This window comes from Typha latifolia, chromosome 6 (genome assembly GCF_019914945.1).
Source record: "Typha latifolia isolate L0001 chromosome 6, TyphaL0001v2, whole genome shotgun sequence".
NCBI lineage: Eukaryota > Viridiplantae > Streptophyta > Magnoliopsida > Poales > Typhaceae > Typha > Typha latifolia.
The window spans coordinates 1,200,046-1,227,936 of record NC_133091.1 but is presented as its reverse complement, the minus strand read 5'-3'; the positions used below and the strand labels follow the sequence as shown (position 1 = coordinate 1,227,936).

The following is a 27,891-nucleotide window of genomic DNA, read 5'->3' as shown; positions in this document are numbered from 1 at the left end:
GACCCGGATCCGGGTTGAGTAATATATAATCCGACCCGTTTTCATCTCTGGACAGATATATTGATATGAGACTTCGATTATACTCACCTCTACGATATATTGATATGAGACTTTGATTATATTCAGCTTTGTTTCTATTCGTAGTATTGCTAAATCTCAATCATACTATATCCAAGCACCTTGTGCACTCCTTTCTCTTCCATCCTCATCCTTGTCTCCTCTGCACATTCCCATCTTCCATCTTCAGCATAAATATTGGACAGTAGCATATAGGCAGCATCACTGTTTGGTGTCAACTTGAGGATCTCCTCAGCTGCGAATTCGCCCATCTCTTTGTTCCCATGTATCCGACAACCATTTAACAGTGATCTCCAAACAGCAGGCCAAGGTTCATATGGCATGCTTCGAATTATATCTCTAGCCTCCTCGAGAAGGCCCTTTCGTGCAAGGAGATCAATCAAACATGCAAAATTATCCTTTGCGGGGTGCATCCCGTATGTAGATTTTGCGGAGTTGAACAAATATTTCCCTTGCTCTACTAGACCCAGATGATTACAAGCCAAAAGGAGTGCAAGAAATGTAGCTTGAGTGGGACTTAAATTAGCTTGCTTCATTTTCTCATAGAGTCCAAGAGCTTCCATGATCAGGCCATGATGTGCAAAAGCTGTGATCATGGTATTGTAAAGAATGGCATCCTGATCTACTGGAATAGTATCAAATGCCTTCTTTGAGCTAGTAATATCACCACACTTGGCATAGGCATCTATAACAGCACTTGATACACAAAAATGCCTTTCGTATCCTGCTTTCATCACATGCGAATGGATACATTTGCAGTGGTTAATCACAGAGATATTCGCACTTGCATTTAGAACACTAGCCAGTATGAACTCATCAGGTTTCTCCCCTGCTTCTTGGAGACATTTAAGAAATGAGAAGGCTTCGATAATAAGTCCTTGCTTTGAGAATGCCGAAATAATAGCTCCCCAGGATACCAAATCTGATTCTTCAATTTCTTCAAAAATATTAAATGAGCTCTCGACCAATCCAAAGACAGCATAACCTTTGATTAATGAAGTCCATACAAAAAGATAAGAAGAGAAGCCAAATTTAAGGATATTAGCATGGATCTGCTCATAGATCCTTGGATCTTGAATTTCATTGCAAGCACTCAAGACTCCCGAGTATGTGAATTCATCTGCTCTTAAGCCCATCCTGATCAAATTGCAGAAAAGTTGTAATGCCTCTTCAGAATAGCCATTTATTCCATATCCTGCAATCATCTCATTCCATGTGGCAGGATTTCTAGCAGAAATGCCACTGAACAAAATATATGCACTCTCCACCAAACCACATCTAGATAACATATTTATAATTGAGTTCACAACAAGAACATTATCAGAAAAGCCACTATGGTAAGCAAAGCCAAAGAACTGGAGGCCAAGTGAAATATGCTCTTTAGCAGCACACATTCTTACGATGACTGATAAAGTAACTTGGTTAGGTTTTAAACCATTGAGCAACATATCAGAGAATAAGCCAACAACTTCTCTTTCATCCTCCTCTTGGGCAGAACGAGATATCACAGTGTTCCATGAAACAACATCCTTCTCCTGTATTTTACCAAAGACTTTCATAGCACTATTCTTCATACGAAATTTAAAATACAAGTCAGCAAGAGAATTCATGACTGCATTATTTGACTGAAACTTATTCTGAACAATCAAGCAGTGTATTTGCCGCCCATAATTGAAGTCCCCAGTGATCAAGCATCCCTTAATAGCGCTTATATAAGAAAACTGGTCAGTGCCCAATCGTTCCTGGTGCATAAAAGCTACTGTTTTCATGGCGTCATATCCATACCCAGTTAGCACATACCCCTCAACCATGGAATTCCAACAAGCCAAGTCTCGGTAAACTATGCACTCAAAGGCACGCTCTGCAGCTTCAATATTTCCAAATCTAGCATACATCAGAACAAGTGAGCTACCAACATATGCATTTCGATCCAATCCAACCTTCAGAGCATTAGAATGAAGCGAAAAACCAAACTTCATGGCCTCAATCAACGAGCACACACTCATGACACTAGCAAAAGTGAACTCATTGGGACGAAACCCAGATCTCGTCATGTTGACGAGTAACTGAAAACCAATCTCGTGTTCACCGTTCCGAATCAGCCCAGATATCATGGAAGTCCAGGAGACCACATTCCTCTCGGGCATTTCACCAAACACCCGAAGTGCATGGTCCAAAGGTCCGCATTTCGAGTACATAAAGATCAGGTTATTCTGAGAGAACACGTCATTAGAGAAGCCCAGCTTAATAATTTGGGCATGGATTTGAGTACCGAGATGGGGCAAATTGGAGAGGGAAGAGAAGGAGAGAGCATTCGCGATGGTAAGTGGGTCTTTACTGGGATTTAGATTAGAGATTGGGTTAAGAACGTGGTGGGATTTATGGCTGTAGTCTGAAGTGGTGCAGGTTGACGCTAAACAAAGATGGTTATGAAGTGTGAGACGTATAAGACTATAAATCTTTTGGGTCTTCCCATGGCTACAAGTAGTTCGGGTAAATTGATAGTACATAGGATAGAACAAATCCAGACACTCTTTAGTTTAGTACTTTAGGGGAGCGGCTTCACTCTTATAGATAACATTAATATTGCATTAGAATGTGGTGCATGCCTCTCATACATAAGGAGGGGAATAGAGAGCTTTAAATTTTGGCATATAATTAACAACACTGTACGTAAAATAAAATATTAAGCCCAAAGACACCATAAAATAATAAAAAAAAGCACGACCTTATTTATAAAAGTAAAGTGTCTCGAGTCAGCATGCAACTCCATCGCCATCCGATAGTCTAAAACACGACCATATAAAACAGTGAAGGCTAGAAGATCCCTGCTCTTGAGTCTGGATTATATAAGTTAGGCACCGTAAATTTATAAATGTAAACTTAGGAATATACTTTTATTAGATAATCCATTATTAGTGAATTAATTCAGAATTTTAAATTATGTGGAAAGATGATGTCCCTACATATCGCACCAAAATAAAATGATTAAAGAATAGATCATATTATATGAATCTGAATTAAATTTATGAATGCCAATGAGGATCTTAATAATTGGTCTTTTTAATTTTTTGTCAAAAAGGGAAAAGAATCGTCATGATAATTTGTAACGATCTAGTACGAACCCTTTTGGTTTTTATCTACAAATATTGAAACATCTAGGTCCCATTCACAGCACAAAAGAACATGAGGGAGAGATAATGGATCACTTTGGCCCTTAATTAGTTGATTATCTGCTGGCTAATTAGTTTATAATAGTAAAATAGTAAGCATGCAAACAAGCCATGCATGCGCACCAAAGTGCTTTCCATCCATTTATATATAAACGATAGAAAAGGGCAGACATGAAAAAAGTAGCAGTGGCTGCTAATTATAAAGGAGAACTTTAGCATCAAACCAGCAAAAGAACAAATATTCTCATGGATTATTATCATAACTTTGTCTGGAAAATAATGAAGTACATGATATATTTAACATTCTCTCAAGTAGATAGATATATCACAGAGAGAGAGAGAGAGAGAGAGAGAGGAAAAAGGTTAAAATGTTCATGAAATTGATACAAAAAATTGAGTTATTCTCCAAGTGAAAGTATTATTTTATGAGAGCTAGCTGGATTGGGGACATTCTATTGTAATGTCTATCATATACAAAGTGGCAGTTGGCCATCAAATTATACACATCATGAATGACAAAATTAAAATAAATTTTTTTCAAGGGCCCATTTTTTTATAATTTCAGTAGGAGCTCGTCTTCCATACCCTCCTTTCCATATAGTTAGCTACGTGTTTGGTATGAAATTCAAATCTAATTGTTGATGGATCTAAAGAGATAAAAAGAGAATTTTGCACTAATTACCTCCTAAATAGTTTAAAGAGAGCAACTAAAGAAACATTGTTAATTACATATTATTTTGAATATTGAGAGAGTTGAACATTAATATTTAAATTAAACTTTGTTCTGATTTTCAGTCAACATTTATATCTAAATGTGAATCCTATTTAAATACAAAAAGATTAAATTCGATTTTTAAGTATATCATGGGATAAAAAGAGATTTAAATAGATCGGAGAGAGGTTTAATTGAAGCAATCTATTATCATTTCGAATCGGATAAGATTTAAAAATAATTTGAATCTAATCTCTTATTATGTGTTTCAGAAAAAAAAAAGTGCATACCTCACTATTTCTGAATGACTTTCTTTATCCTAAGATCTGTAATTAAAAGGGCACTGGGAAACTGATTTACTAGTATCGAATAGAAAAAGGAGAACGAAACTGACTACATTGATCTTAGAGTTAACATTAGAAGTTAGAATGGGGTATTAAAGTATTTGCCTTTCAGTAAGACATGCAGGTCCATGTAAATCCTGATTATTTTCTGCCATACCTTCTTCATTTTTCCAATGAGAAGCATAATAACAACTCATTGCCATTTTTTTTCCAAACAAAAGTCCTTCATATAATTTACCAGGGAATATATACCTCATGCAGCATTTCACAGTGTATATATCTATATATAGTGCAGTTCAGGGATGTCTTGTAATAAGAACAAATATAATAGGGGAACTTCGGTGCTCTAATGGAGATGAACTTTATGTGTGACTAGCCCACAGTGGACCAAATGAAACTTTAAGATCAAAACCTTGATGTAGTTCACCTTGCACTCTACATATATATCTTCTTACCAGTGTCTAAATCCGGCGAGGTCGACCGCAAACTAGGTGAGCTGGGCTTGATGGAGAAGATGAGCACATGAAGAACTAGCTAACTTAGATAGTAATGCACGTGCCCTGCTTCTCCATCTTGCACAGTTCACCTCTCTTCATGCCTCCATTAGAAGTAGATGGCATATCTAGCAAACTTATGCTCTTATTCTTATCCCCCACTTTATTTATAATGGTGAGTTTTTGGACACTAGCCATCACTATTCTCCACCTTATTCTCTCTCTTTATCCCTCCTTGATTAGATATCTTTTACTCTGCAACCTGAGTATAATATTTAGGTTCAGGCCAGCTAAAGAGAGTGTGACAACTGAGAGGTATTCTTTGGTCTTCTTCTTAAAAATAGACTCTTTAACTTTTGATGATGGTGCCACCCATGGGCACTTACAGCTGAGAAAAAAATAATTACGTGACTATAAAAGGTATGCATGTTTTGGTTTAGCAATAAAGGTGTCTAGAATTATGAGACAAGTAGCTAGATAAAATTGAGACTTGCTACCTACCACAGTTGATAATTTCTCTAGAATATTAATCTTGCGAATGATGGAGAGTACTGCATAAAGAGTTTAATTTCTTATATATATATATATATATATATATATATATATATATATATATATATATATATATATATTGCATGAAGAGTTCTTATCTGATGATCGTCGTAAACAAGTAAATGACAAAGATCACACGAAAGGGCTCTTAATTTTTATCTACTGATGTCTATATTTTTTAATTACCTCCCAGAATTAACACATATGAAGGTGGGGAAAGTACCTTAGAAGTTAATTTAATCTTAACCACTACATTTATTAGGTACTACGCCCATGGAGAACGTGGGAGGCATCTTCTGTTACTGCAACTATTATGTTATCTTAGAGTACTTCTGACACATTAAATATGATACTATTCAGATGTACCCTTCAGCTCAGTAAATCTGCATGTCATCGAACTTTTTGGTGTATGTGCAAAAATTAAGGGATTAGGAAGAAAATTATTCAGTTAATTGGTTAAGAACTTGATGTGAAATTAGTGTTTCTCTCTAATGTCATAGTTTTAGATCTCTGTAGTTATCGCAGACTTATTCTTCTCTTTCTGGGAATATTAACTAAGATAAGATACACACTTAATACTATTTGCGTGATACCAAGAACCTGTGCTTTGATAGTAATTTGATTAGTTCTAAATCAGCTTAAGCAAATGCATGCAAGGACCATTATATGACTAAGTGATCTTAGGACCACCATTTAAATAGTGGTCCAAAGAATAATAAATAGCCTGCGGATCTTGATAATTCCAACAAAGTTGACCTAAAATCGAGGGAATAGCATTCCATTATGGAGTGTACTGAAGGATTAAAAGCATAGACATGGTATCTTCCATTTGGTTCTATAATCAAAGTTGAAGCCAAGAATGTTGGGTTTGGAGGAAGATCCACTGGGGTGATTAGGGTGACTAGATCCCCATGATTTACTTTATTTAGTGGACACCATCATTACTTAGCTAGGTTTTCATGATTACATTTATCATGGACTATATTAGTTACTAAAGGAATTTCTAGAGATTTAGTTGGAGAAAATTTACTAGCTCTTTTATCTATCTATCTATCTATCTATCTATCTTTCTATCTATCTATCTATCTATCTATATAGAAAAAGTGAATAAAGGGTTTAAGGGATTATCAGAAAACTCCATTAGGTAATGCCATATTATGGAGACTTAACAGTGCAATCCAACCTGGATTAATTAGTCTTGTAACGTGGTGACACATTAATGTGCAGGTAATCATTACACGTGAAATGGGGCAGCAAAGGACTTGCATTTGCTGTTAGGCAACTTTATTTTTCTTAATGGCATGCATGACACTCAGTGGAATATTGCAGAGCTTATGTCTTAACTTATGTAATTATATAACCATGATAAGTGTATATATAAAATAATTATAACAAACTTATTAGCACCACCTGACATGGATAAAATGACAAGGAATTGGAGACAAAAAGCCCGGAGAGAGAAGCATGAAAACGAGACCAGGAGAGGACTCAAAAGGTATCCATATTTTCTTCAGTAGCTTTCACTGCTGTATGACTAAAGATGAGTGAATAGTCCTATCTGCTTACTTGCTTAGCTTTTCGGATCTGGACTTATCTCTAAGAAGGCAAGCTTGGAAATATTTATGAACAACAAGTCTGGTCCAGATATGGTGACAGGGCGGAATGAAAAATTATGAACTCTTGGTGATCATTCTATCACAAATTATATCGGAAGGTAAAAATTAGATTCGAACATACTATTTATAATTACTCTTCATGGCACTGTTTGTGCGCTATAATAATAAAATCGGAACAAGAAGCGTAGAAAGAACAATCTCAAATACAAGTTATTTTAGGTAGAAGAACTTCAAACCTGATAAAATAACTACGGATGTAAATTTAACTGTAGTACTTTAAAAATTGACTTACAGACGGTACATTTGATTTTCATGATATATATAAGATTTTGCTCACTCGAATTCGTAATATCTAATATAAATACCTTAATTAAGTAGAAAAAATCAACATATTGTTTTTAAACTCTAAGTTTAGATATTGCAGTTCTTTTCTCTTATCTTTCCAATAATGCTCTTGCAAGTGAATGTTCTGAGACAGCTTGACGTAATTTCGTCTCGGTTGGGCTTAAAAATTTAGCCAAAAGCCTAAGTTCTAAGAATTGGATCTGGTTACTAGCAACCAAACACCTATGAACTCATAGTTCAAAGATCAAATAAGTATTGGTTCGATTGAGCCAATCCTAACCTGGAGGAATTATAATTTTATAAATTGGATCAGGTGGTGATCTATCTTATATTTATTGCATATAAAGCCAACTCCATTTGACTACGTCAAGTCCTCTAGAAGGAATTTAATACTAGCAACATGGAATAGATGGAAATTTTGAAGTCAAACGATTGTTTCTTAGTCAAAAATTGTATCCAATCAATTAATTTTTACAAGATTGCATGTATACTTTTCAAAAAAAATTTATTTACTTATGTGACCTCTAAAATTAATATTTGCATATATATATATATATATATATATATATACATATATATAACTCTAGTTATTTTTTAAATTAAGTCTCAATAATTTAATAAAAAATAAAAATAATTTTAATTAATAAAAAATAAAAAGTTGATTAATAATAGTTCCATCTTTTTATTTCTAAATTTCTAAATCTCTAAATCGTGTGTTTTGAAAAATATACATATAAATATTAAATTTAGAGGGGGCATAGAAGCAAATATGGGCTTTTTGTAGGACAAGACTGCAAAAAACCTCCTTTTGCAATTGACTGAGACTACGAGAAGACCACAAATCTTGACCGTTTAATTGGATGATTACAATAGGAGGGCAATTGCTTTGGCGTGACTGTAACCCGAGAGTTAGGTTTCCTGCCGTTGTGAAAGTTTGAATGACCGGTGAGCTGACCGTTTCCCTTTTGGCCGCTTTCCTTAAGACATTTCTGTCCTTCTTTGACGTTTTAGTTTCTCTTCTCCTCCAAATTGTTGAACTTTACTTTGTCTCTGTCCTTCTTTCTCTGAATTCAACATAAGGAAGGCTCTCTTGCAAAAAAATTTCCCCGCAAAGAATTGAGAGAGAAAGGAGGAGGCAATTTGTGGGACTTGGGCACTCTCATCCTAGAGGTAAGTAGTCGGAGTGATGCACTTATATTTTAATCACTAAGTTTCATCATTTTTATTCAGCTTAGAATTTGATCGGTTTACACATTCCTTGATATAATTATCCTCTATGATCCAATCGAACTTGATGATTTTAACAGTGAATTTTATCTGATAGGTTTTCTTCTACCATTCCTCAAACAAGAGTATGGAAATTTTTTAAAGTTTCATGAGGTTTAGATTGATTTCTTGATATCACCAGCAGAAGGCTACCATTCTCTGCCAGAAAGATCTGGTGGTGAAGAAAATTCATTAAGCGAATATAGGATGGTTCTTGATGGTGAAGGTGACAGAGAACAATTTCACAATGTATCAGATTCTTGTACAAATCAAAATGCTCCAATTCTGAGGGAATATAGGATCCGAGTTCCATCCCTTCAGGAGAAACTACTCTGTGCAGAAAGCCGCCCGAGAAGACTTCTAGATTTTCTAAAGGCTAATCCTTCCATGGAGTGGTTTAAGAAGTTCAAATTTCCGTCCCCTTTAAAGATATTCCGAAGAACTATCAACGAAAGAGAAGAAATCTCGATCTCAGTTCCTTCTCCCGTTGGTATTAGCCGCGGTTTCCATACTCACTTCATCCGAAAAATAAATTGGAATTCTCTCTTTAACATTTGCAAGAAATGGTTGAAGAATCCAATGAACATTGCTATTCTTATTTGGTTACTTTGTGTCGCTGCATCTGCCACTATGCTGGGACTGCTTGTCCTAGGAGTGCTTGACGAAGCTTTTCCTACGACTGTCTCTCGAAATCACTGGATTGAAATCAACAACCAAGTCCTCAATGCACTCTTCACTCTCATGAGCATATACCAACATCCTAATCTCTTCTACCACTTTTTCCTACTCTGTCGATGGCAATCAGAGGATATTATCAAGCTAAGAAAGTTATACTGCAAGAATGGATCTCACCGGCCTCATGAATGGGCTCATATGATGGTCGTTGTTGTCCTCCTCCACATCACTTGCTTTGCTCAATATGCCTTGTGTGGTCTATATTGGGGATTCTCCAGCACGCAGCGACCTGAGTTTGCTGAGAACTGTTTCTTTGTATTGGGTACTACTGCACCAATCTTTGCAGGAATATACATGGTCTACAGTCCTCTTGGAAGGGATTACAATTCTGAATCAGATGAAGAATCACAGGCTAAGTCTCCTTGTTCTGATGCTAAGAAATTGAAAAGGTCAGGTCTGAAGTTGTGTCAAAGAAGTGTGGTTGTAAACAAGCCTGAGTGGATAGGAGGTCTATTTGATTGCAGTGATGACATTACTGTCGGATACCTTTCCTTCTGCTGCACATTTTGTGTCTTTGGTTGGAATATGGAGAGGCTGGGCTTTGGCAACATGTATGTACATATTTTTACTTTCCTTCTGCTATGTGTAGCTCCATTCTGGATATTCAACATCTCAGCCCTCAACATTCACAATTATGTTATGGGTGATATAATTGGAATAGCAGGGATACTTCTATGTGTCTTTGGTTTGCTCTATGGGGGTTATTGGCGGATTCAGATGAGGAAAAAGTTTAAACTTCCTGGTAGTACCTTCTGCTGTGGGTCCGCTTCATTAACTGATTACTTGCAGTGGATGTTCTGTTGGGCTTGTGCTCTGGCACAGGAGGTGCGTACCGGGAATTTTTATGATATAGAGGATGATAGCTTCTATAGAAAGCTGTTGGGCAGCGATGGAGAGAGCAATACTGTGTTGAATCCAAATGATCATGACAGTGGATCAAATCCGATTATCATATTTGATACGCCAAGTCAAATTGAGAGAGGAGAGCATAGAAGTAGTCCAGATTGGTCATCGATAAAAAATAAGGAGATGGACTCAAGATTGGCAGTAGATGTTGCAATCACCCCACCTATACAACCATTGATACAGTTGGAAGATAGAATTAACGTTGGCAAGAACACCTGCACCACCACCTAAACTTAGGAGGCAACTCAGCAACTTAGTCTTACAATGGATTGGAACCTGCCAAATGTAAAGGCTGTTCATTGGCATTATACCTTAGTGTTAGTTTTTCATTATTTTTCATACAAAGAGGTTACTGTAAAGAGAGTTAGTAAATGTAAATGAATTATTATTCGATCTGTACATTATCATTCATCCAAACATTTAGATTATAAACATTAGAGCCTTATTTTAAAGAACTAATAAACTTTACTTTCTTGATACCATATGTGTGGTCCGACATTTTTTTCTTTCTCATTCTGATACTGTTGAGCCAAGTGGACTTTCCTAAGGCCAACATGCAATCTGTATTAAAACACCACCATAGTCTGAAATAAATTCTGACAATTACTTAAACCACCGAAATGATACTATTTAGTCAGCGAATTAAAGATGGACGGTGCAATATGGAGAATTCACACGACTGATCCTAATTATTCAAGATAGTTAGTTGGTGCCTCGGTGTTCTGTTTGTGATCTCTATAATGTATCCACCTCTTTGTAGCTGATGCAATACAGAGATGTAGTCCACTGAAGTTGTTCTAATGGCGACAAGAAATTTTTCTTGTTTTCTCCCTTTTACCAAATCAGACGGCCAAGAAGTTGTCGATTACCTCATCAGAGACCATTTCAAATACTTGCTCTTGACTTTACTGACATCATATGAACAACATAGCACCTCTTGTCACATTGTGAATGCTATACATAGGGCGATTTCAGAATTTAATGACCATTTGACTCACCCAAGATGTCAAGAGAACCGTAAGCATGACGGTAACGTATCATAGTCTAACCCAGTTGACCTTTTCCTAGCTACTTCCATAACAAACATTTCATGTGGACAATACTTTGTACAAAAGTCTCTTGCTCTCTCTTTTTTCTTCTATGTAAAGTTATTAGGCTTGACCCTAAATTGGTTTGAGGGAGAGTTAGAAAGTAGGCTCCATTGAGGTAAGCTCACGCATATGTCAGTTATGCGGGCGTAAAAGTCTTAAATAGAGAGCTGACCCTGTCTGACTTCCGGAGCCTCGCGACGAAGCTGAAAGCGACGCATTAGACTCGACTAAACAAATCGGCGACTAAGATGAGCCTATATGGCCTGAGCAGAAGACAATGTCTGAAGCTGAGGTCGAAACAATCGATCAACTTGGCTCTGATACCATGTAACTTTATTAGGCTTGACCCTAGATTGGGTTGAGGGAGAAGAGTTTTGTATTTGCATATCATGAAAGAGAGAGCAAAGCCCTATCATGATAAAATAAGATAAATAAATAATATATATATCTAATAACTCTAATATTCTTTATGGCCTTTCTCTCTCAGCCCATACTATTACCGCTATTTATTTTCTAACTAGCTGATAGGAAATTTTGACTCTACCGCATTAATGAGATGGAAGAGAAAGCTCATGTACCTGTTTGTCCTCCTATTTGTTCTCATGTCTATATATAGTCAAGAAAGAGTTCCATGTAAGGAAGCATCTTCCAAAATTTTCTCTTGGTTCTTAGTTGCTTCAGTAGTAGGAGAGGAGGTGGTACAAAGCTAGAAGGATCCAGCTCCAATCTTTTTTTCCTTGGCCCGCCCACCGACCCACCCAAAGAGAGAGGTACTATGCTTGCTAATATAGAAAATGGGTATGTTTGATATTTGCTGGTGGATGTGGGTCTTGAATTATTTAGTACAAATCCACTGTTGATTAACTTTATAAAAACCTTTCGTTTTGTATAATCTTATTGATATTTTGCAGTGGCAAAAGGGAGTTTGATCAAAGAGATGCCTTTTCTTTTCTTTTGTTTGTATAATTATATTTCCTTTTTATTCACTTGGTGATCTGAAGAATGTCGTCTGGAAATTAAGGTAGTGGGCAAGATAGGAAACTAAACGGGAAGAGGGAATTTTGTGAATAAACATGGAAGACGAAACGAATAAGATGACAACTGACAAACTACTCTGAGATAAGAGAATTTGCAATTTTATACAAGTGAATACCAACTAAAGTATGTTCTATTGTCTTCACTTTCACCAATATTTGACTTACTTTCTCATTTAACTTAGTCATGTATCTGCAAGGTTGGAATGATCAACTGATACAGATGTGTTAAAGTGCCCTTAAGTTTGATTAGTCTTAGATCTTAATGCAGGACTGTTTTAATTTTGTTGTTTCCTATCTCCTATTTCCTCTGATGTATGTTATGGTAGAAACAGCTGCTGTATCTAATAGTTTTTCTTTTTCTTTCCAAATTATAGTTGTGAGTTCTAATTTCTACCATGACTGGAAACAATTGAAGGTTTTTTACCTGAGATGGAGTCAGATGATCAGAAGAATAAGGAAACCAATGAGATCCAAACAGTTTCAGAAACTACTCAAAGCAATCAAAACATGAAGCTCAGGGATTACATTCCCATTTACATCCCTGCTGTTGAAAAAGGACTTCTTGATCACAGACACAGAGAGAAAAGGTTTCTAGATTTTCTGAGTGCTCGACCCTCAAAAGATTGGTTCCTTAAATTTGGATTCATCGATAAATTATCGCCTTACTCATTGGCGAAGCGAATTCAAAGCCGACAGAATGGCCCTTCACCACCCAAGTTTGCTCCTGGCTACCGCAGGCAAAGATTTCGCGTGCCATTTGTTCGAACAGTGAATTGGAAATCTCTGATCACTTACTGCAAGAACTGGGCAAAGCACCCTACAAACATGGCCTTTCTAGTATGGCTCTTCTTTGTTGCTATCGGCATCCTAGTACTCTTCCTCCTCATGACAGGATTACTAAACGGCGCGATACCGAAGAGCTCGCAAAGAAAGCGATGGACTGAGATCACCAACCAAATTCTCAACGCACTCTTCACCATCATGTGCCTCTACCAACACCCAAAGCTCTTCCACCACTTAGTTCTACTACTTCGATGGCGTTCAAGCGACACCGCAGAGCTAAGGAGAGTCTACTGCAAGAATGGAACAACTAGGCCTCGCGAGAGGATTCACATTGCGGTCGTCGTGCTCCTCTTCCACATCACTTGCTTCGCGCAGTACTTGTACTGCGCTCTCTTCTGGGGGTACACAAACAAGACGCGACCGGGCTGGGCGGTGAATCTATGCATGGGTCTTGGCATTGGAACACCTATCATTGCTGGTCTGTACATGATCTATGGACCCTTAGGAAGAAAATATGAGCCTGAGAGCAATGAAGAACAGCAGAGTCAAGCGACAGAGTCAGATGCCATGAAGAAGAGATATAACAACCAAAGAGTTATATTGTCAAAGCCAGTGTGGATAGGGGGAATATTTGATTGCTTGGACGATCTCACTGTGGCCTATCTCTCATTCTTCTGCACCTTTTGTGTCTTTGGATGGAACATGGAGAGGCTTCGATTTGGAAACATGTATGTCCACATCTGCACATTTATCCTGCTCTGCGTTGCTCCTTTCTGGGTGTTCAATGTAGCAGCACTCAACATCGGTGATGAGACTATCAGATATGTAGTAGGGATCACAGGGATAATTCTTTGTGTGTTAGGACTGCTATATGGAGGCTTTTGGAGAATTCAGATGAGGAGAAGATTTAAACTGCCTGCGAGCTCCTTCTGTTGTGGAAATCCAGCTGTTAGTGATTTCTTGCAGTGGCTATTTTGTTGGTCATGTTCTTTAGCTCAAGAGGTGAGGACTGTTAACTTCTACGACATTGGGGAAGATAGTTTCTACACAAGGGAGAAGGAGGAGGAAGAGAAGGAGATCGGCGCGGCGTTGGAGCCACTGCGAAGAGAAGGTAACTCAGGGCCGTCGATCAAATCAAACTCTATGATTCAGAGGAATTATTTGGAAGATGATGTAATTGCACCACCTCTTCCGGTACTAATTCAATGAGATGAGAGCCAATTGAGATGATTTAGATTAGCATGATAAGAGTATAGAGTAGAGACATGAGTGGTTTGTTATACTTAAAGCTTCTCTTTTCCTTTTTCAATTAATTTCTTAGTCTGACTTGTTTGATGCTCTCACACTACTAATTTTTCAGAGACATTCTTATGATCTATTCTTCAGATAGACAGAGATTTATGATAAGTTATTTGGCATTATCCACTCATTTGAATTAAAAGGATAAATTATTTTGATTAGTCCTGAAGGTAAATTTTCTCAATTATTAGTTTTCTCATCATCTTTATTAATATTATACAATTGTTGAAATATGAAAAATCAAATCTATTTGTTCTCAATCACCTTAAAAGTTTCTACAATATATAATTGCGATTTAAGATATTTTAATGAATTCTATCCATTTAATTCAAGGTTTGGCAAAAATATTCTCAAGGTTAATTTTGGAAATATCTCTGGTGAGAAAATGCATGAGCAATTACTTGCTCATTTACCAATATTTTTTGCGATTTTACAGCCTGTAACAGGAATCCAAGTATCCGAATGCAGGAAACTGCTGCATCACGGATTGCAACCGATCTGATTCCCCAAGCTGTCTCCCTTCAGTGCAGGCAACACGGGTGTGAGCCATTTTACATCAGCCACGTGGCCATGAGACAGCGATGGTATCCGCAAACTGCGCTGCCATACGCTTTCTTCCTTCTTCCTCAAGGCATTTCACATTTGCTCAGGTTTTCGACATCTTGAGCGATGTAAAGATGCATAGCCATGCCCTTAAAGTTGTATTCGACTCCATTGTCTTGGACAAGGACCAGCTTGGTGTCTTTATCAACGAAAAGTAGCCTCTTGGATGATGCCCAGTAGTTGTTCGATGAAATGCCAGTAAGAGTATAGATTACTTCCGTCATTAGTGGATATATCGACGTTCTAAAGTTGAATGAGGTATTTGGTATCTTCGAGGAGGTGTTAGGGATGGACTTGTGGCGAAATAGCTTTACGCTGGTCAGGGTGTTGCGGCCTGTTCATAGACAGGAGAATGGATTCATAGATTTGTAGCCAGAAAGGTATGGATAATAATGTGGTTGTCGCTACTTTCCTCGTGCAACGAGTGTTCTTGATGAGAGGGCCAAGACGAAAGTTGTACTCTGGAGTTTTCCTCTTCGAAAATGCAGTCTGATCATAAGTAGATTCAGAGTTGGGTCATAAGGTGAGCTGCATTGATCGATATTAATGAGTTTCTGATTAACCCTATGTCAGGGGCTGCATTGATCGATATGTCAAAGAATCTAGATTATTCTAAAGATCAGTACCTATTATTACAAGGACAATGTCCATTTTACGTGAAATGAAGTGTGCCTAATGCACAAAAGCTTCTCTAAATTCTTCTAGCTTACTGAAACAAATCTGTTCAAAAACACACTTCTTTATTATACAATAACTTTACATTCTGGTATCCTGCAGGTTGTATGATGCTTCTGAGAATGTGGATCTATATCAACTTCCAGCACTGAGGTGAGACTTGACATAAATCAGTATACCTGAATTGGGTTATTATTTTTTGTTAGCTCATTGCGATGTATTTTCCTCCACTCCCATGGTTTCTCTGGGTTCGGTAAAGCCCACAGTCCTCTACTTGCGAGGCGCGCTTCTTTTTGCCACTGAGGGAGTAGTTTCAGCAAATATTAGAGCTATTGAAGGTTAAAGAGGTTGAAAATTTTGAACGTTCTTGGTAACTCACTTTTGCAAATTCAGGGCGTTGGTCATAGGCTTTATAATGCCATGCAAATCCTCTCTTCAGTAGTTGCTCCTGCAAATAGCCATTCAGAGAGGCATTATAAGTACAGTTACCAATTTCATGGAAACTACATCAATATGCCTAGTCACCTGTATAAATACGCCATTGCAGTAAATATCTCCAATGGATCGGCCATAACAGTCCTCCCCATAGACATGAATTGTCAGACTCTTTCCTTGGATGAGCTTAACCAATGCCTCCTTTGACTCCTGCCCATAAGTCATCGCCATCTCAGGTGCGTCGATTCCCCTATTGGCTTGTAAAGATTATGACGAGATTGATCTGTGGTAGGAAAAGAATAGTCTCCAAAGAAGTGCAATCTGATGCGTACCTCAGTCTTATTCGGTATTTTCGCGCGAGGGTAAACTTATTGTCGTGTCCCTTTATGTACCTATAATGGAAGCAACTGTCAGGTATTGGAACAAAACAATCTTTTGATTAGTACTGGGATCAGTACTACCTATATCCTGCTTTTTTGATGATCTTGAGAAGCTCATGAGCTCTTGCAGAGTCTTTTGCAGCTTGAGCCTCAGTTCTCTCATTGGCAGCTTCATGCACTTCTCGTGGAACATTTGCAGACTCTCTTGGGTCTGCAGTGTCGACGTACACTGATAAACCATCTCCATCAGCAATTACATTCACATCGACCTAATTCGGTGGTCAATATTATGAGATTAACCATAGGCCCAAAGTATGATATTTTTGAATTGACTTTGAATGATGCAATTGCAAGGCTAGAAGTATTTAACTGGTAACGTGTGCAGTTTAAATTTCACTTTTTCAGGCCACGATGATGGAAGATGTGAGCTTTCTGCAGAAATTTGAGGAGTTGGAAGGCCATAAAATTCCAATACACCCTGAAGAAGAACAATATTGCAGACTACTTTGTTATAATGGAGATGAAGTATTTACATGGGACATAATTTGTTGGCTTTCTGGACTTAAGAAGAGAAAAAAGAAACTATATGGGAGTTCACCTCAATATCTGCATTCTGAATTCTTCTCAAGGTCTGAACGACCAGCCTGGCTGCTTCCTCTGATGTTCTTGGTGGAAGACTAGATTCCTGCCACGCCTCATGCAGCTTCTTGTACCTATGATAAGTTGGTAAAAAAGACCATCTACTCTATTATAAAGAGAACTATAAGCTGCATAACTTTACTTCTACATTCCGGTAATTGATAAACAGCATGCTGTGATCCTGCAGAAGAGCAGCTCAATTGGAGTGACACAAACCATAAAAGGCCACACCTTTATCACCAAAAGCTCAAGCTGCACATGAATCTCAAGGCAGTCCATCACCAGGTTCAGAACTTGTACATACATATATACTTTTCAGTTATGTTGTTCATAATTTCTTCCAATCCTTTCCATTAGTTCCTTAAATACAGTAATTTATGTACGGAACTAACAAACTGAGAGGTAGACATACCAATAAATTTGTGCCTTCTTGGAGGATGCAACATATTGGCTTAATCCTCCTGGAACCTAATTTCCAATAAAAGAGAAAGAACAAAAATACAAAACAAAAAAAGATTGAGTTGGGTTTATATGCCTGAGATAAGATCAAGCTGTGGTAAGTTAGAATTGATATGGTTTTTCATGAAAAAGGAAGTAGCAGCAATTACAGCAATGATTGTAGTGAGAGTCATTGTGAGTGATTACCTGAGAAGTTATGGAGAAGTTGTTGAGATCATTGGAAAGATCTGAGAGGCCAACATTGACTTGGATGGTCCAATATGGCACCGAAGTCTGGGTCACATGATGAGGTCTATAGTCATCAGAATCACCTCTGAGACATCTAAGAATGGCGTTTCCCATTCCCTCTTCTCACAATACTCTTCTTTGCTTACAGTCCTGAGAGAGAGAGAGAGAGAGAGAGAGAGAGAGAGAGAGAGAGAGAGGAAAGAGGGAAGATGGAGAGTGCAAAGGTCAAGATGAGAATGGAAGACCCAGCTATAGGGACTGCTTTTAAGCTTTCGACGAGAATAGGAAACCCAATTGACATAGGAAAGGCCACATTTTTCTCTTTTTGGCCACTTTAGATAAAAGAATCTTGGTACAACATCACATTTTCTCTAATCTGAATAATGCATTGAAAGAAGTATTCAATTCAGTGGATTAGTAATGTTGTACTTACAAATTCCTTATCTATTGATTACGGATTTCACAGACAATAAAAGGCTTTGGATAGTTCTATCTAACTGATTAGTACTTTATGAAAAATAACAATATAAATCGAACTGACTAGTCAAAGTTCTGATGCTACCTCTCACTGTAGAAGTTCTGTCAAAAATTGACCATTCTTTCCTCCTGGAAATAATAAACCATACAAAGACGCATAATAATTACAGAAAAGAGAAGTTCCTACTGAAAATGAGAGCACATTGTGTGTATTTGAGAATTGTCATATGCAACCTCTTATCAATGATAACAACCCTCAAAAGATTTGGAAAGAAAGAGAAGAGATCTGTAACTTGTTTACTGTTATAATCAAGTGAATGAGACAGTGTCAAAAAGCTATCGTTCTATATTTTTTTTGTTGTGCATCAGACCATATTAAAAATTGAATGAAATTTGTCCTCACGAACTCTCTCTTAACAAAAAAAAACTCAATTGGGTGGAGAGAAAAGAGGAGAGATGAAGCGACGTGCCACGAATAAGGTTAAAAAGGTCGATGAGATTATTGAAAATTTTGTTTTGTCCTAATTTTTTTTTATTATGTGAAGAATATATTAGTTCTTTTTGTACAAAAAATGGGGTATTGTTTGGTGAATCTAATTACTTTAATTTGCATGCTGCTGTGATTATCTGCAGTCTCAATTATTTCGTCAAGACAATCTTTGAAATGTGAACAGAATATCTACTCACTGATTTGATGTTCGGACCAATATCAAGAGAAAGTTGATAAAGTTGTATACTAATATATTGCCAAGTTGTTAGGTAGGTTGGGCAAGTGCAGGGGAAGCGAAGGGACCACAAATTTTTTTTTTTCTTAAAGAAAAGCGGGCTCAGTAAAGTTATATATTAAGGGACCATAATATGTTCATTGTAGTATCCTTTTCCTATCCTATATTACATCCTATCTAACTATAGGAGATATCCACATTATAAAGAAGAATTATATCTTGTTGAATGTATTTAATTAGATTTTTTTTTCTTTTGTGTGTGTGTGTAACTTGTTGAATGTATTGGATTCAAAAGCATGTAGGGGTATGCTTCCAGATGAAGTTATAAGAATCCAAAATTTACTTTGTGAAGGCCAACAAGGTTAGAAAAAATTCCTTAATTATGTGCAGGGTAGCTCTATTGTAAGTGGAACAGTGGTGTCATGAAGGTGGAACTTTGTTTTGTTTCTTTGTTCTTTGAGAAAAAATTGTAGTCCTTTGAAGTTTGATGACTAAGATGTCAAGTTCTATCACAAGAGGCTTGGTTAAGTAGTTCAAAAGCTTTTTCTTAGTGGCTGTCATGGTAGAGAGATAATCTTGGGGACAAATACTACAAAGTGAATAAAGTATTGGAGCCTTTGGTGGACTTAATTGCGAAGATAAGGTTTTAATTCTCAAACTTAGAGGTTCATTTTTTCAGAGAGAGGACTGTGGTTTTTGTACAGAGAATTTTACAAGTGAGTTTATGAAATCCTTTCTACTCTCATCTTGGTTTAGCTTTTTTATATTTATAATAGAGATATTTGACTCATAGTCATCTTAATTAGCGTCATAAGTATGACATCATGCTAAGAACTCTACTCTAGAGCACATATAATTAACCATAATGATGTCTAAATGCGGTGGTTGATTGTGATGTTGACATTGTCTTCCGAATTATTCTATCCATCACCACTATTATTATTATGATTATTATTTCTTGATTAGACAATTACCTACGGTTTAACTATATGGTATTCTCCTTGATTACGCATTCAGTCTCAAATATTTGGGATTGGCCTAGATGGCTTGCGAGCCACTCGAGATCGTCTCTTTGTCCTCTTGTCTATATATATATATAGTCTCATATCAAAAAATTAGTTAGGTAGAGTTATTGAAAATGGTTTGGTGGCATAGTAGTTTTATTTTATTTTATTTTCCTTTTGATGAAAGGTGGCGTAGTAGTACGGAGGCAAAGTTTTTGCCTCGAGCTTAAGTATTATTAATTTTAAGGCAAACCAAACTAAGCTCAGCTTCGGCTTGTTTATATCGACTCATATATATATATTTTTTATTTTTTTTCTAAAAATAATTTATAAACAAAGCTTAAACTAGGTTGGGCTTAGGACTTAACGTTAGGATGTGGGCTTAAACTTAGAACGACCCAGCAAGAAAGTAAATGGGCTGCTCGAATTAGGGTTGAGCAAACCTTTTAGGTTGCAACCATGAACAATCCCCAAGAAGCTTCTATGCAAAATGTATTATATTATTAATTTTAGATACTTTAAGAATTCTTTTTGATTTTATTTTTGAGGAAAGGAGGAGAAAATAGATAATTAAAATGGCCAGGAGGGTAAGATAGATAGTTAAGGAAGTCAAATGCCATAAAACAAACACATGAGAATGCTTGTGTGAAGATGAACAATAGTATATGAATCCAAGTGTAATTTATCTACATTTTTTTATCTTATAATAGTTTGTTGGTTTTTTGGAAAAGAAAAATGTTACGTTAATACTTTAGGCTCCATTTGGCTGAAGAAAATAAGAAAAAAAAAAGGCTTTTATCTATGAATTAAGAATCCCTTGTTCATAATTAGTACTCAAACATTGTAAATCTAATATATTTAATATCATGATTGATATCTTTTAGTATTACTAATACTATGAATAATGGCACGATCCCTTATTCCATATTGCAACCAAACACTAAAATATAGTTCTCATATATATTAAAATATAAAATATAAAAATTATTGTTCTCTAACTGATTAACTTTTTACAATAATCAGTGAGTTAACATAATATAAAACGTGTCATAAGTTAAATTTTATTATGTCTATCTTTATTTAAATATATAAAATTCTACTTATTTAAATTAAATTAATTTCTTATGCCAAAGAGGAGTTAACACACTAAACTATAAATAAAAAATAAGTATATAATATTATTTATAAATGATTCATATTCTTCAATAAAAGGAAGGTATAATCACTATCTTATCTTTGTAAGCAATTGGAGTTGTGGTCGTTAGTCTATTCCACTCTTGTCCCCTGTAGTACAAAAGTATACAAACAAACAAAATAAAATAGACCTCCTCATCAGGAAAAGGTATCACATAGTGGAATAAAAAAAAGAAAGAAAGAAAGAAAGAAAGGAGAAGAAGCCTTCCCCGGATGTGACCGGGGGGCGATGAGGGCCAGATGAGTACTCCGGAAGAGGTCCTTTCCAGTACGGTGCGTTTCACTTTTATTTCCTCTAATAAATTCCTTTTCCCCTCTCTCTCTCTCTCTCTCTCTCTCTCTCTCTCTCTCTCTCTCTCTCTCTCTCTCTCTCTCTCCGTTCCACTTTGTTTTCTTTTTAGATGTGCTCACCTCTCTCTCTTTCACCTCTTCGGTTTCAAAATTTTACATTTAACACCCTATATTATATATAATATATAAATAATTTATAAATTACAGTCTGTATTTATTTGATTTAACTGTGGGGAACTTATCTGAATTGGATGTCCTATTGAACTACCGTTATGAATTCAGTGTACAGCCCAAACAGACAGGGTGGTAATCTCACCTGGGGTGTGTCTAAGATCTCTCTAATCCAGATTCTTTTTGATATTATTCTGATAATCTCCCGGCGACTTTTCCAAAGTAGCAAGCGCTACACCGTTTCGTACTTGTCCGCACTCGCGCCCTGTCCTTCCTTCCCCCATATACTCCCCTCCCCACATATCATTGTTTCCCCCTTCTTTCCCATACTGACCTTCATCCTTGTCCTTCCGTACTGTACCTGTAACCCCTCTAATTACGATCCTACCCGCACCCATCCATGCCCCGCTTGCTGTGGCCCGAGGACATTCTAGTAACTTGGGGATAATACCGCTGAAGGTTATTTTAGTAATTTGGAATCTCACCTTCTTCTTCCTCCTCTTAAAACTCCCCCACGGTTTTCGGTTTTCGGTTATCTCCTTTCCTCCACCTCCCCGCTTCCTCTTCCTCTTCCTCTTCCTCCATTGTTATCGCTTAAACGCCAACTCTAGAAATCCTTATCACAGTTCGCACCTCGCCTTCCATGGAAGAGATCAGCGATTGCTGCGGAAGAGCTCCCCAAACGCTGGATCTATTCTCCAAGAGGTCGTATACGATCTCGTGCTCTCACTCCAGATCCAAGAAGCAGAGGCTATGCATGGAAGATGAGATGAGTGTTAACCACTTCGAGTCCTTGGCAGAGGGGGTCGTGTTCTTGATCCTTGATCGCCTCGACCAGAACCCCCTCGACAAGAAGTCCTTCTCCCTTGTCTCCCGCTCCTTCCACGCCATCGAATCCAGTCATCGCCGGACGCTTCGCCCGCTCCGCTCCGATCTCCTCCCGGCTGTGCTCTCGCGGTACTCCTCCGTCTCCCACCTCGACCTCTCTCTCTGCCCTCGCGTGAGCGACGCAGCTCTCGCTTACATTGCTCGCTTTCTCCGGTTGTCGCTCCGTTCGATCGATCTCTCGCAGTCTAGGTCGTTCTCGTACGCGGGGATCGAGAGACTCGCGCTGAGCTGTGCTGCGTTGGTGGAGATCGACCTATCGAATGCGATGGATCTGAGCGATGCGGCAGCGGCGGCGATCGGGAGGGCGAGGAATCTTGAACGGCTGTGGCTGGCACGGTGTAAGATGGTGACGGATATGGGGATCGGGTGCATCGCGGTCGGGTGTTCGAATTTGAGGTTGCTTTGCTTGAAGTGGTGCTTGGGGGTGACAGATTTGGGGGTAGGTTTGGTTGCAGTGAAGTGTAGGAAGCTTCAGTGTTTGGATATCTCGTACACGACGGTAAGTTTTTGATGTCTTAGGCGCAGTATCAAAAGGTCAAATTTTTTTTTGCTTTTCAATTATTTTGGATGAAAGAATATAAGAAACAAAATCACAGCTTTAAATTAATATCTTTTGTTTCTGACTTTACAGATCACGCATAATTGCCTTCCAGCTATCTTGCAACTACCATATCTTGAAGATTTGGCTTTAGTAGGATGCCTTGGTATTGATGATAAGGCCCTCAAGAGTGTTAAACAAGGATGCAAGTCACTGGAGGTAAATTATCTAATTAATACCAGTTTAGAGGGCAATATCTTCCTTATAGATATTCCGAGCTCTTTATTTCTTGTAAATGATGGGGTAGTAGATGTTCTTGTTCATTGTAATCTTGTAACTGGTCTAAAAGATTCTGCCCAAAGGATTATCTGATTTGTTTTCTTTTTCCTTTTCTGATATAAGGTATTTCGAGAGCAAATTTACATATGCCTCTTAGATATTAGCATATCGAAGAAATGAATAGTTCAACTTTGAGTTGACTATTAGATGCTTCAAACTGCGCTAGATGGAGAAGACAATCAAATTAATTGTGTGACTAGTGTCAATATGTACTTTTTGTTATTAAGTAATGGGTTATTCCAAATTATGCAAAACATAGTTTTCTTGAGAAATTCTTGATGTTGGCTGTCAAGCTATAACACCATCCTCCTCTACGTATAGCTGGTCTCTGTATTCATGATCCGTTCAAATAAATAGCTTAGTCATGTTATGTAGATATAACAAGAAGTACAATCTTGTTGAGATCAATACAAGCATGTATTAACTACTTTCTTGTAAAATTATGGTTTTCAGCTTGACTTTAACTTTTGCTTGCATACAGGTACTTGATATGTCAAATTGTCAGCATGTCACTCATGTTGGATTATCTTACATGTTAAGTAGAGCCCCAGGTCTGCGCCAACTAACTTTTGCATACCACTGTTCTGTAAGTATTATACTTCGTGCAATAATTAAGATCAGAAGAAAGAGAAAAAATCTGACAATCCTGACACATATTCCGTATTGATGGTGATGCAGGTTAGTCATTCCATTTCCAACAGCATAGAGAAGCTCTCCAAGTTGCAAACTCTCAAGTTAGATGGTTGTCAGGTCACGTCAGCTGGTCTAAGATCAATTGCAAGTTGTTCTATATCTTTGAGGGAGCTGAGCTTAAGCAAGTGCTCAGGAGTGACAGACGAGGGCCTTTCTCTCATTGTGACAAAACACAAGGACTTGATGAAATTAGACATTACATGCTGTCGCAACATAAGTGATGTTTCATTAGCCAGCATAACTAGCTCATGCACTTCACTTACGTCTTTGAGGATGGAATCTTGTAGCCAGGTTTCTTCTAAGGGGTTTTGTCTAATTGGACGCCGCTGTCATCTCTTGGAGGAACTGGACCTTACTGATAATGATTTGGACGATGAAGGTTCTTATCTTACGTACTTTCAGATTATTAATACCTTCCTGATGAATCGCAATTGATCATTGTATATTTGTTATGCAGGATTGAAAGCTATCTCAGGGTGTCACAAACTTTCTAGCTTAAAAATTGGTATATGCTTGAAGATTAGTGATGAAGGCCTCATCACTCTGGGGAAGTCTTGCTCAGAACTGCAAGAGCTTGATTTGTACAGGTTCGTGAATATTCAAAACTGCAGTTTCCTTCTGTGGTTTCCTCATTTTGTTGAAAGCGGCACCAGAATAATTGTCTTTAGAATTTGTCAGCTAGATTGTGATCAAAGAGATAATCTGATGAAAAACTTATTGATTTCACAAATGCTTTTATGAAGAAAAAGCTTTGGAAACAGGCTAGCCAGAAAATGTGGAAGTTAAAGCCATGTTGCAAATTACAGAGAGGAATTGTTATTGTTCTTTTAAGTCTTAAAACGATCTTTTAGTTTGAGATAACTGGTGGAAAGGCTTTTGGATTGTATGAAGAGTTACTACTTTGCGCATGATATTTTGAAAACCCTGCTTTGGTATAATTCCTTTATTTGCATGGGTGGTATCTAACTGTCCCAAGATATCCCCTGACTGCATTGGTTGGTCTAACTGATGTTTTATTGTTTCAGGTCGGTTGGAATAACTGACAAGGGTGTTGTTGAGATAGGTCATGGTTGCCCTGTGTTGCAAACTATTAATTTAGCATATTGTACAGAAATAACAGATGAGTCTCTAAGATCATTGTCAAAATGCTCAAAGTTGAGCACACTAGAGATTCGAGGTTGTCATCGGGTCTCATCTGCTGGTCTCTCAGCTATTTCTATGGGATGCTGGCAAATTAACAAGCTTGATATCAAGAAATGCTATGATATCAGTGATGCTGCAATGCTTCAAATTGCCCGCTTCTCTCATAATCTCCGTCAGGTACTTGTTGGTGTCCTCTGTTGTTCAAGCCTACTTTAAGACGGTTCTGCATTTCTTAATTGTGTTCCTTTTGCCTTTGCAGATAAACCTGTCGTACTGTTCGGTGACTGATGTGGGGCTTTTAGCGCTTGCCAGCATAAGCTGTCTACAGAACATAACTATTTTTCATTTGGTGGGACTGTCACCAAATGGCTTAGCAGCAGCGCTGTTGGCATGTAGAGGTTTAACAAAAGTGAGCCTTCACTCATCATTCAGATCCTTGATATCTCAACCTCTTCTTGAACACATTGAAGCCCGGGGATGTTTTATCCGATGGATTGATAAACCTCTCCAGGTATAGTCCATCTCTTTGCCCAAAAGATTTGTTTACCCAACTGATAAAGGTTCTTGGGCCAATTCTCACATTATCTTGTTATAGTTACTGCATAGATACCATATTGCGGAGTCTTCCTATTTACTCTACCAATAGATTCATTTTTAGTTACTTTTTTTTGGACAAAATCCTTTTTAGTTACTTTAAATGCTTATTTTTATCTGACCGAGTAGAGTACTTCATGAGTACTTATTGAATGCATTCGGTAACTGATTACTTACGATGTGGCAGGTTGAACAAGAACGCAGTGAAGTATGGAAGCAGCAGTCACAAGAGGTGTTTGCATAACAAAACCTCATTTCCTTCCAAATCTGGGCAACCCTGTAACATATTGGAGTCATTATCACTCACCATTGCATTTCTCCATTCCTTCTCTTTGCTGAGAATGAGAGCTCCAGAATTTGTAATTATTCGTAAATTAATTTACCCATAAGAGATGCCGAGACGGTTCTCCAAAAAACCACAGAAATGGTGTACTTTGAACCAATAACGACTAATACGTGGTGGAAGGCCAGAGCATCTTTCTCAGTATTGTTTGTGCAGGAAGTGTCCGTTGCATTACATGTAAACCCATTACTAACCCTACTATTTCCTGTTTGGCAATCAATCACGCATCGGATCGCACCCCCAGAAATCAAGTCGATACACATAATGCTCACATCATATAATACTAATACTAATGCTAATACTAATAATTAATAAATATTATTTCAGTAAATTCGTAAACGTAAGTGTATATATTTTTTTTAAAACAATTTTTTTATTTTACACTAAATAAATAAAATTCAAACTTAAAAAGTATAAAATTCAATAACTTATTATTCCATGAAAATAAGTACATTTAAAAAAAATTAGTATAATATTAATAAACCAATACATTATCCAATTCAATATTTGTTCAAAGATAAAATAATATATATACTATTTTAACCAAATCAAACTTTCTCTTTTAAATTATAAAATAAGAAATTTGGGAACAAATAAATATAAGAAATTGTAAATATTTTAATAACATTATATTTTTTAAGATAAAGTTATTCCTTATAGGATAAAATTTCTTTTTGGGCTGTTGATTCGTAATCATAATTTTGTCATCTTAATCAATAGAAACTTCTTATGGATAGGTGTAGCTTTCCTACGTGTTTCTATGATTCTTCTTTATGATCAATCCTTGCTAGTATATTCTACCAGCTGCATCCGTATCGTCATAGCTGAGCCATCATCATTCATTTCCCTAATATTTATCTAATATTTATGATCGACGTTTCCCCAGGAGAGAAAAATCTCATCCGCACGACTTTTCCTATTCCCTCCTTATAAATGGGTCCACCTAGATTATATAAATTTGTTAAAGAATTTATTCTAAAATACAACAACAACTACTATAATATAATTGTAATAGATTACATAAGAGAAAGAGATGCTTAAAATTTAGCAACTATTACTTTTATGATTACTAATCTTTATAAGATTATGTATTTTCGTCGACAAAAATACATGATACTTAGATTTGAATTTCACTATTATTATTGTCAGGTTGTTATGCCAATTATTAAATAGACGATGAGTAAAAATTAAGAAAAAAAAAACTTGGTCAATAACTTGACCTAAAAATCTCCAATTTTTTGGTTGAAAATTAGAGTATCTAACTATCACATAAATTTAGAAAATAAATAAGAAAATAATAATCGCAAAAATATGTCATTTTCCATGACTTAACAGTGAGTTGATGTTTTTGGCCTCCACAAAACAAATCTTGTCTCCGCCACTGGTGCTCACTGTTTACTATCCATATAAATAGTTGGTTTATTGCTTCAGTCTCAACAAAATACTTACAAATTCTATAAACTCTGAGAAAATTTTATATTTACATTTCAAATTCAAGTTCTTTCATTTGTAATAGCTTATCCGAAGCAAATTATGAACTCCAAACATACTGTAGCTCATTTAGTCGTTTAGACCTTATTTATTTTGGGTTTAGAGTCTCCTCATAATTCGGAGATTTCTAAACTCGTTCAGTAATCAAAT

The 27,891-nt window shown here is 36.9% G+C and overlaps 5 protein-coding genes and 1 long non-coding RNA gene across 7 annotated transcripts; 4 read left to right on the top strand and 2 right to left on the bottom strand.

Moving 5' to 3' along the window:
* Positions 1 to 10: 10 nt before the first annotated feature.
* On the bottom strand, positions 11 to 2,708 carry LOC140791295 (pentatricopeptide repeat-containing protein At4g13650-like). The gene has a single exon (XM_073141789.1). It carries the CDS (start codon positions 2,586 to 2,588, stop codon positions 150 to 152), a length of 2,439 nt encoding a protein of 812 aa, XP_072997890.1. The 5' UTR covers positions 2,589 to 2,708; the 3' UTR covers positions 11 to 149.
* A 5,636-nt stretch (positions 2,709 to 8,344) lies between these two features.
* Positions 8,345 to 10,620, top strand: LOC140790922 (uncharacterized). Its single transcript, XM_073141237.1, has 2 exons — positions 8,345 to 8,484; positions 8,639 to 10,620. Exon 2 carries the CDS (start codon positions 8,788 to 8,790, stop codon positions 10,450 to 10,452), a length of 1,665 nt encoding a protein of 554 aa, XP_072997338.1. The 5' UTR covers positions 8,345 to 8,484; positions 8,639 to 8,787; the 3' UTR covers positions 10,453 to 10,620.
* Positions 10,621 to 11,946: 1,326 nt separating this feature from the next.
* LOC140790999 (uncharacterized) lies at positions 11,947 to 14,475 on the top strand. Of its 2 annotated transcripts, none has more exons than XM_073141339.1 (2): positions 11,947 to 12,082; positions 12,765 to 14,475. In XM_073141339.1, the coding sequence occupies exon 2, from the start codon at positions 12,779 to 12,781 to the stop codon at positions 14,339 to 14,341; it is 1,563 nt and encodes a 520-aa protein (XP_072997440.1). In that variant the 5' UTR covers positions 11,947 to 12,082; positions 12,765 to 12,778; the 3' UTR covers positions 14,342 to 14,475. The 2 variants fall into 2 exon arrangements, with proteins under 2 accessions (XP_072997440.1, XP_072997442.1); XM_073141341.1 differs by having other exon boundaries at positions 11,950 to 12,082; positions 12,724 to 14,475.
* Positions 14,476 to 15,417: 942 nt separating this feature from the next.
* Positions 15,418 to 17,606, top strand: LOC140790691 (uncharacterized). Its single transcript, XR_012109429.1, has 4 exons — positions 15,418 to 15,557; positions 15,812 to 16,836; positions 16,930 to 17,250; positions 17,351 to 17,606. It is a non-coding gene; the product is annotated as an uncharacterized lncRNA (long non-coding RNA).
* On the bottom strand, positions 15,626 to 18,266 carry LOC140790689 (probable staphylococcal-like nuclease CAN1). The gene is made up of 9 exons (XM_073140885.1): positions 17,809 to 18,266; positions 17,576 to 17,631; positions 17,123 to 17,237; positions 16,895 to 17,002; positions 16,606 to 16,793; positions 16,477 to 16,536; positions 16,235 to 16,394; positions 16,089 to 16,157; positions 15,626 to 16,008 (listed from the first exon to the last, which is right to left on the bottom strand). The coding sequence occupies exons 1-9, from the start codon at positions 17,962 to 17,964 to the stop codon at positions 15,880 to 15,882; spliced, it is 1,041 nt and encodes a 346-aa protein (XP_072996986.1). The 5' UTR covers positions 17,965 to 18,266; the 3' UTR covers positions 15,626 to 15,879.
* A 3,474-nt stretch (positions 18,267 to 21,740) lies between these two features.
* LOC140790688 (F-box/LRR-repeat protein 3-like) lies at positions 21,741 to 26,391 on the top strand. Its single transcript, XM_073140884.1, has 8 exons — positions 21,741 to 23,099; positions 23,232 to 23,357; positions 23,959 to 24,063; positions 24,156 to 24,549; positions 24,628 to 24,757; positions 25,196 to 25,490; positions 25,573 to 25,824; positions 26,095 to 26,391. The coding sequence occupies exons 1-8, from the start codon at positions 22,356 to 22,358 to the stop codon at positions 26,149 to 26,151; spliced, it is 2,103 nt and encodes a 700-aa protein (XP_072996985.1). The 5' UTR covers positions 21,741 to 22,355; the 3' UTR covers positions 26,152 to 26,391.
* Positions 26,392 to 27,891: the final 1,500 nt, after the last annotated feature.

Coding starts and splice junctions, on each gene's coding strand:
- LOC140790689 (XM_073140885.1), bottom strand. CDS start 17,964: ATGGGAAACGCCATTCTTAGATGTCTCAGAGGTGATTCTGATGACTAT. Junction 17,632..17,808: donor ACTTCTCCATAACTTCTCAG/GTAATCACTCAC, acceptor ATTGGAAATTAG/GTTCCAGGAGGATTAAGCCA. Junction 17,238..17,575: donor AAGAAGGCACAAATTTATTG/GTATGTCTACCT, acceptor AACTTATCATAG/GTACAAGAAGCTGCATGAGG.
- LOC140790999 (XM_073141339.1), top strand. CDS start 12,779: ATGGAGTCAGATGATCAGAAGAATAAGGAAACCAATGAGATCCAAACA.
- LOC140790688 (XM_073140884.1), top strand. CDS start 22,356: ATGGAAGAGATCAGCGATTGCTGCGGAAGAGCTCCCCAAACGCTGGAT. Junction 24,064..24,155: donor CTTTTGCATACCACTGTTCT/GTAAGTATTATA, acceptor ATGGTGATGCAG/GTTAGTCATTCCATTTCCAA. Junction 24,758..25,195: donor CAAGAGCTTGATTTGTACAG/GTTCGTGAATAT, acceptor TTATTGTTTCAG/GTCGGTTGGAATAACTGACA.
- LOC140790922 (XM_073141237.1), top strand. CDS start 8,788: ATGGTTCTTGATGGTGAAGGTGACAGAGAACAATTTCACAATGTATCA.
- LOC140791295 (XM_073141789.1), bottom strand. CDS start 2,588: ATGTACTATCAATTTACCCGAACTACTTGTAGCCATGGGAAGACCCAA.